An 8828-nucleotide genomic window follows, 5' to 3' on the forward strand; every position below is an offset into this window, starting at 1 on the left:
TTGTTTGTTTTTTTTTTTCAATCAGTAAATCAGGGGCATTCTCCCATGTCAGAATATATATTAATAAATTCTATGTCATTTGTAGAATGGACTAAGGTTTTGTCTGAAGGTAGATGTGTTACCTTATATAAGTTCCTTTTCTGTTTGCCCAAAGAAAAGATTAAAAATTAGATTTTGTGAGCTAATGCAGATAAACTTTTGAGGATTTAGGCAAAATTGTCATATGTCTATTAATAATTATTTTTTACTTACACAAACCTGTTTAAAATCACACACGTGGATAGGTTAAGAAGTAGTGCCTCTTTTCGACTCTCATAGTTTGTGAAACAAGTTTATTCAGGCTTTGTACATCTTCAGGACCAGTATCTTTCACATCACTCATGAAGATTCCATCATCTTAGTGAAGTTTTCAGCACATTTTTACTTCCAGGTTATTTAAGATAAAGTACTTTTTGAAACTTTCTATGATGCTGCCATTGGAAAGTATATCCCGAGGCACAACTGTAATAACATCAAGACAGTTTATCCCGTTTGTCACTTCGGTCACTGTTTTTCAGATTGCAGAGTATAACCCGTTATTTGGTTTGTGAAATCCATTTAGCACAGCTTGGGCATTCCTAATTCAAAAATTTGAAATGCTTCACTATCTGAAACTTCCCAAGTGCTGACATTATACTTAAAGTTCACGCTCAAAGGATATGCTTATTGGAATATTTTGAATTTTTGGATTAGGGATGGCTAACACATAAGTCGAGTCTGTTTCCTTCACTGGAAATTAAGTCCCGTGAAACTTAATTTCACGGGAAGTCTTAGCACTCCAGATTATAGGTGCTTAGTACACATTAGATGGATGAATGAAGAATTTTGTCTTCAAAAGCTTGTTTACAGTGGCATTCAGTATGTCTGTCTGTGAAGGTATACCCCGGAAATAATTGTTGAAATCTGTGTTACATTTCTCTGCTTCCTTTATTGTTGGTTTTTTTGGGTGGCATCTTGTAGCATCAAAATAGCATCAGTCGTCTTTCACGAGATCGTATCTCTTTCATTAGCAGTTTATGAGTAGAAAATACCCCCACATGTATTCAAGATTCATGGCATTTTGGCTGGGTGTGGTGGCTCATGCCTGTAATCCCAGCTACTCAGGAGGCCAGAGACATGAGAATTCGCTTGAACCCGGGAGGTGGAGGTTGCAGATGAGATCATGCCACTCACTGCACTCCAGCCTGGGCGATAGAGCGCTACTGTGTCTCCAAAAAAAAAGATTCATGGCATTTTGAGGATCAGAGTCAGAAACACCTTTTTTGTCTGAAGCTGTGATTGGTAATCTTATGCTACCTGAACATTGCCATGTACATATTAGATCTCAGTAATCGTGTTTATAATAGTGGGAAAGATAGAAATGAATTCTTGGAAATTATTGCTTTATTTTGCCCCTCACAGAAAGCACAGGAGTATGGCTACGACCAGTCAATGATGGCTCGCTTCTGCAGACTGCTGGAAGAGAATGTAGAACACAACATGATCAGCAGGCTGCCTATTCTGCAGCTCACTGTGCAGTACAGGATGCATCCAGACATATGCCTCTTCCCTTCTAATTATATTTACAACAGAAACTTAAAAACAAATAGGTGAGTTCCCCTTACTGCTCGTGACCTTAGTAGTTTAGCTACTTATGAAGAATAGACATTTTACTATCTTCTTTTAGGTCTTGTCATAAAAGCATAAATCATAGAGGATTAATAATTTTCTCTTGTTATAATAGCCATCGTGTTGAATACAGCAGAGCACATAAAATGAAAGGGGAAAAGTCACCTATATTTATACTAACCAGAAATAATCACTGGTAACACATTTTGGTATATCCGCTTTCAGTCCTTTCTTTTTTTTTTGGAAGACAGGGTCTCATTCTGTCACCCAGACAGAATGAGTGCAGTGGCACAATCCTGGCTCACTGTAGCTTCAAACTTCCAGGCTCAATCGATCCACCTGCCTCAGCCTCTTGAGTAGCTGGAACTACACTCAGTCACCACCATGCCTGGCAAATTTTGTATTTTCTTTTGTAGAAATGGGATTTCACTATGTTGCCCAGGCTGCTTTCAAACTCCTGAGCTCAAGCAATCCGTCTGCCTTGGCCTCCCAAAGTCCTGGGATTACAGGCGAGAGTCATTTCAGTCCTTTTACCATGCATATCTTTTTTTACTTTTTAAATTTTTGAAGGAAAAATGTGGGACCTTACTCAACATAGTATTCTGTGGCTTACTCTATTATGAGTGTCTTTCCAGTCATATTTGTTATATTTTAATAATATAGATACTTTTCCTAGCACCAGGAAAGAAATAGAATTTGTTTTGTACCTTTCACTAATATAGGTATAGAAAAGAATATTCCTGTTATCCCCTTACTTGCCCCAGCCCACATCACCACACAGAAAAAATTGTAGTAATACCAAAATATTTTCTTAAATCTTGACTTTATTCTGAATGTTGACTGCTTTTTTTACAGACAGACAGAAACCATTCGATGTTCATCGGACTGGCCATTTCAACCATACCTTGTGTTTGATGTCGGAGATGGTTCAGAAAGACGGGATAATGAGTATGTTCTCCTCTTGCCTCAGTCCTCTGATAGTCCCAGAATGTTACATGATTTGCATTCATATTTCTGTTAAATACATTTCCTATACACATCTCTCTGCTTAGTGTCAGGGCACAGTCATTTTCACTTAAGTTGATGCTTCTTTTTTCTGTATAATGGGGATAATATTACCTAATGTCATAAGCAAGCACTTGAGTAGATACTTGTTGAGCTCACAGCAGTGAGGGAAACAGACGTGCCTATTGTAAGATGGTGATCTCATGGGAAGACAGACCTTCACCAGGTAATCACCTAGGTAAGCAGTTTTTCCAGTTGGGTTAAGTACTGTGAAGGCTAAGTATAAATTCAGTTGAATGAAGATGTGAAAGGGAGGAAGGAAGTAGTGACAGAGGTTGGATGGTATTGGGTTGTGAGTAAGGGCATGTGTTCAGGTGGTCTGTATATGACAGCAAAGAGGAGTGGTGGTGTTGCTAGATAGCAGCAATGTCAGAGGAGCTGGGGATTCTTGTGAGAGACTAGGGGAGGAATGGTCTAGGGGTAGCATTTGTTGGCACAGATGTAAGCACCACTCTGTCATGAAGTAGGAGGAAACACAAATCCCACTTATACATCATGGGATGCCTGCAGAGCAGGTGGCATCCTCAGGTGAGAATCAGGTGTTAGATAGGATACAGAGGTGGAAGGAGAGAACACTCATTGAAGAGGCTAAACATACAGAGGAGGAGTTGGCCATGGGATTGTAGTGCTGGAGGGACTGCAGCCTAAAGGTTTTAATGGGACCTGTTGGAGGAGAGCAAAGGATTGCGAGTTAAGCCCCAGAGCATCAGGAAGGAGGGTTATGAGCGGAATGTTGACCAGAGAGGGTTAATCTGGGAGGGGACCAAGGAAAATGAAGATTTCAGGGATGGAAGAGATCGCTCGCTGACTGGGTTGTCCATATAGTAATTCTCAAAGTTAGGAGAATGGGTATTTAAGGCTCGTAAAGCAAGGCGGGTAAGGTAGCCTCAGGAATCAAGGGATGGGGGCAGTGCATCCCCTGGTCTTGGTGCATTTCGGGTCTTGTATGGTCATGAGGGAGCGTGTGGTTTCAGGAGGGGTTGAGAGTACCAGATATGAGACTGGTGAGGACTATAAAGAGGACATGAACCTGCTCCAGGGCCCCATGTTGTTCAGCTGGGGTCAAGTGGGACACATCCTTCACATTGAGTCTGTGTGGATGGCAGCTGCTCAGTTGCGTGGTGTCTGTTGTTTGCAGCCAGTGGTGGGGGATGAGGAAGATCATACATCTAAAGCATTTTCTCAGTGTTCAGAAGATAGTCAATCCTTAATTAATGTTAGCTATGTCTTATTCACATCCTTGTTCTTATTAATACTGCTGTTCTTACTGCTGCTATCCCTCTTTTAACAGATGAAGAAAGTGGTGCCTAAACTTCAGTTGATTTCAAACTCTTTTCTCTCTACGCTTCATTTTTCACTGGGCATTTCACATGTATTCATATTTACCATAGCATTTTCACATTTATTCATATATACCATATTAATGGTCACGGTAACAGCCTCTTGGAGTCACTGCTAGCTGAATAAATGATGAAACCTATCTGCCTGCCATTTACTATAATGGGAAACAAACTCAATGGAACTTAAGTTAGCAATTAGCCTGCTATTAGTTTTGATAACATTGTGTTTTCTTTTTCATCTTGTTTAGCTCATACATAAATGTTCAAGAAATAAAACTGGTGATGGAAATAATTAAGCTTATTAAAGACAAAAGAAAGGATGTTAGTTTTCGAAACATTGGCATAATAACTCATTACAAGGCCCAGAAGACGATGATTCAGAAGGATTTGGACAAAGAGTTCGATAGAAAAGGGTGAGCTATTTTTATAAATATTTCCAGTTTTCTTGTTGAATTAGATTGAGAGGATAAAGAAGGAAAGAAGAAAAGAGAAACTCTTAAGGAGTGGTCTGTGCAGACTGCTGATACGGCACAAGGAAGCTGGGATGCTGCTGGCTTTCAGACACTTGTGCTGTGGAGCTCCTGGGTAGACAGGGTACTTCCTGGCAGTTGGAATGTCAACATTCTTGGCAGTGGAATCGACTAAGAAACTTGCCAGGTCTTTACCCTTCAGTTCCATGACTTGTTCATCAGAATTCTTGTTCCAGCAAGACTAAAAGTGACATTTCACTTTAAATAAATGACTTAACCCTTGCATTGCCTTTATGTGTAGAATGAAGATCATGTTTTTGTTTCCTTCTTTACCTCAGCAGTAAAATTAAAGATTAAAATTAAAGATTTTTTTAAAGATTTAAGGTTATGGAAATCCATAACCTTAAAATCATCTTAACTTACAAGCACGCAGACTACCAAAATAGAATCTAGAAAACTAGAAAATCAGACCTATAGCCTGGGTGCAGTGGCTCACACATGTAATCCCAGCACTTCGGGAGGCTGAGGCGGGCAGATCACCTGAGGTCAGGAGGTTGAGACCAGCCTGGGCAACATGGTGAAACCCCATCTCTACTGAAAAAAAAATACAAAAATTAGCCGGGCGTGGTGCATGCTCCTGTAGTCCCAGCTACTCGGGAGGCTGAGGTGGGTAAATCACTTGAACCCATGAGGCGGAGGCTGCAGTGAGCTGAGATTGCCCCACTGCATCACTCCAGCCTGGGTGACAGAGCGAGACTCCATCTCAAAAAAAAGAAAAAAGAAAAAAATCAGACCTATATAACAAATAATGAAACATTTCCCAATAATGAAAAGCCCAGAACAAGCTAAGCTGGTGAATTCTATCAAATATTGAAAGAAGAATGAGCAACAGTCCTTCTCACATGCTTCCAATAAATAGAACACTCACATTCATTTTACGAAACCAGTATTAAACTGATAGCAAAGCCAAGGGAAGGCATCACAAGAAAACTACAGACCCCAATCCCTATGACTACAGATACAAAAATAGTGACTCAACAAAATAGTGACCAACTGAATCCAGCAGTTTATTAAAAGGATTTATACATCAAGACCTAGTGGGATTTATCCCAGGAATGTAAGATTGCTTCAACATGTGAAAATCAGTATGATATACCATATTAGAAGAATGGGAAAACCCACATAATCAGCTCAGTAGATATGAAAAAAATTGCACAGAACCCAAAACCCTTTGATGATTTAAAAAAAAAAAATCCAGGAATACAAAGGAACTTTTTTTTTGAGACGGAGTCTCGCTCTGTCACCCAGGCTAGAGTGCAGTGGCTAGATCTCAGCTCACTGCAAGCTCTGCCTCCCAAGTTTATGCCATTCTCCTGCCTCAGCCTCCCGAGTAGCTGGGACTACAGGCGCCCGCCACCTCACCCGGCTAGGTTTTGTATTTTTTAGTAGAGACGGGGTTTCACCGTATTAGCCAGGATGGTCTCGATCTCCTGATCTCGTGGTCCGCCTGTCTCGGCCTCCCAAAGTGCTGGGATTACAGGCTTGAGCCACCGCGCCCGGCCCAAAGGAACTTTTTTTATTAATAAAAGGCAATTACGAAAAACTCATAGCTAACATTATACTTGATAGTAAGAATGAAAGCCTTTCCTCTAATATCAGGAAAGATGTTTGAAACTCTTACTGTTACTGCTTCTTTTCAACATTGTACTAGAGGTTTTAGCCAGAGCAGTTAAGTAAGGAAAAGAAGTAAAAAGCATCTTTTTTTTTTTTTTTTTTTTGAGACGGAGTCTGGCTCTGTCGCCCAGGCTGGAGTGCAGTGGCCGGATCTCAGCTCACTGCAAGCTCCACCTCCCGGGTTTATGCCATTCTCCTGCCTCAGCCTTCCAGGTAGCTGGGACTACAGGCGCCCGCCACCTCGCCCGGCTAGTTTTTTGTATTTTTTAGTAGAGACGGGGTTTCACCGTGTTAGCCAGGATGGTCTCGATCTCCTGACCTCGTGATCCGCCCGTCTCGGCCTCCCAAAGTGCTGGGATTACAGGCTTGAGCCACCGTGCCCGGCGTAAAAAGCATCTTTATTGGAAAGAAAAAAGTAAAGCTATCTCTTTTGTTAGGTGGCATGATCTTATTTCTAGAAACCCTGACAAAGACACTATTAGAGATAATAAGCTTAACAGGATGCAAGATTAGTATGTAAAAGTTGATTATATTTTGATACAACTAGCAACGAACAATCTGAAAAGGAAGTTGAAACAATTCCATTTACAATAACATCAAAAAGAATAAAACACTTCGGAATAAATAGAACCAAAGAAGTATAAGACTTACATTCTGAAAACTGCAAACATTGTTGAAAAGAATTAAAGAACACCTAAATAGTCCAGGCGCAGTGGCTCACGCCTGTAATCCCAGCACTTTGGGAGGCCCAGGTGGGTGGATCAGCTGAGGTCAGGAGTTCAAGACCAGCCTGGCCAACATGGTAAAACCCTGTCTCTACTAATAATAAAAAATTAGCTGGGCATGGTGGCACACGACTGTAATCCCAACTACTCCGGAGACTGAGGTAGGAGAATCACTTGAACCCGGGAGGCGGAGGTTGCAGTGAGCTGAGATCCCTCCATTGCACTCCAGCCTGGGCAACAAGAGTGAAACGCTGTCTCAAAAAAAAAAAAATATATACTCAACCTAAATAAATATGAAGACACCCTGTTTTCATGGACTGGAAGACTTAGTATTGTTTTGTTTTTTGCATTTTTTGGTGTTTTTTCATTTTTAGTAGAGATGAGGTCTCACTAAGTTGCCCGGGCTGTTCTCAAACTCCCAAGTTCACATGATCTTCCCAAAGAGCTTGGATTACAGACATGAGCTACCACGCCCAGCCAAAGACTTAGTATCAGTGTGACCATTTCTGTAAAAAAGGCAGTTGGAATACATCTGTAGATCAATTTGGGGAGTGCTGCCATCTTAACACTAAGTCTTAGTAACTTGTACTGTGTTACCACAAGAAATATTAATGAAAAAAAGGGATGAAGTTCTGTTACATGCTACAACATGGATGAACTTTGGAAATGTTATGCTAAGGGAAAACAGTCACAAATAATTACATTTTGTAATTCCGTTTATGTGAAACTCGCACTATAAGAACATCTGTAGAGACAGAAAATAGATTAGTGGTTGCCGGGGAATGGAGAGAGGAGGAATTCAGGCTAACCTCCGAGAAAATGTTTTAAAAATTTTTAGCAGCCGAGCATGGTGGTGCATGCATCTCTTTGGGAGACTGAGGCAAGGAGGATTGTTTGAGCCCCAGAAGTTTGAGTCTAGCCTGGGCAACGTAGTGAGACTCTCTTTCTCTCTCTCTCTTTTTTTAAAGTTTCTTAAAAAATAAAGACTGTAAGGCCAGGCAAGGTGGCTCACATCTATAATCCTAACATTTTGGGAGGGTGAGGTGGAAGGATTGCTTGAGGCCAGGGATTTGAGACTAGCCTGGGCAATATGACAAGACCCCATCTCTACAAAACATGGAAAAATTAGGGTGGTGGTCCATGGCCTGTAGTCCTAGCCACTTAGGAGGCTGAGACAGGGCTCTAGTGTTCAAGTTACAGTGGGCTATGAATATGCCACTGCACTCCAGCCTGGACAAGAGTGAGGCTAACCTATCTCTCAAAAAACCAAAAACTAGTTTATAAATATGTTCATTTAATAATTATCTTCCTTTTTCCAGTAAATATGTTTCTCTTTTGTAAATAGACCAGCAGAAGTAGATACTGTGGATGCGTTCCAGGGTCGGCAGAAGGATTGTGTTATTGTTACATGTGTCAGAGCAAATAGCGTGCAAGGTTCAATTGGGTGAGTTACTGTCATTGTTGCTCTTTTATACATTGTTGCTTGTTTATAATTCAGGATTAGGTTCATTATCACTGTTAGAGAACACCATTTGTTTTCTTAATTTTCTTTTGTGAAAACCTGTGTAATATTATGAAAGTTTCTCTTTTTTTTTTTTTGAGACGGAGTCTGGCTCTGTCGCCCAGGCTGGAGTGCAGTGGCCGGATCTCAGCTCACTGCAAGCTCCGCCTCCCGGGTTTACGCCATTCTCCTGCCTCCGCCTTCCAGGTAGCTGGGACTACAGGCACCCGCCACCTCGCCTGGCTAGTTTTTTGTATTTTTTAGTAGAGACAGGGTTTCACCATGTTAGCCAGGATGGTCTCGATCTCCTGACCTCGTGATCCGCTCATCTCGGCCTCCCACAGTGCTGGGATTACAGGCTTGAGCCACCGCGCCCAGCCGAAAGTTTCTTTTTGTTTTTTTTGAG

The 8828-nt window shown here is 41.2% G+C and overlaps 1 protein-coding gene across 7 annotated transcripts in view; it reads left to right on the forward strand.

Moving 5' to 3' along the window:
* The window catches only part of SETX (senataxin), a 70852-nt gene that overhangs the window by 51218 nt on the left and 10806 nt on the right, over positions 1 to 8828 (forward strand). For 5 of the 7 annotated variants that reach the window (XM_017849922.1, XM_017849924.1, XM_017849923.1 and 2 more), the window contains 4 exons: positions 1441 to 1628; positions 2503 to 2595; positions 4301 to 4465; positions 8267 to 8365. In XM_017849922.1, the coding sequence (XP_017705411.1) occupies positions 1441 to 1628; positions 2503 to 2595; positions 4301 to 4465; positions 8267 to 8365 (545 nt within the window). The remainder of the gene's footprint in view (positions 1 to 1440; positions 1629 to 2502; positions 2596 to 4300; positions 4466 to 8266; positions 8366 to 8828) is intronic. The other 2 variants (XM_017849925.1, XM_017849926.1) reach the window with 1 other exon arrangement.

The sequence above is a fragment of the Rhinopithecus bieti genome, unplaced genomic scaffold (assembly GCF_001698545.2).
Source record: "Rhinopithecus bieti isolate Rb0 unplaced genomic scaffold, ASM169854v2 scaffold_31823, whole genome shotgun sequence".
In the NCBI taxonomy this organism is placed as follows: Eukaryota; Metazoa; Chordata; class Mammalia; order Primates; family Cercopithecidae; genus Rhinopithecus; species Rhinopithecus bieti.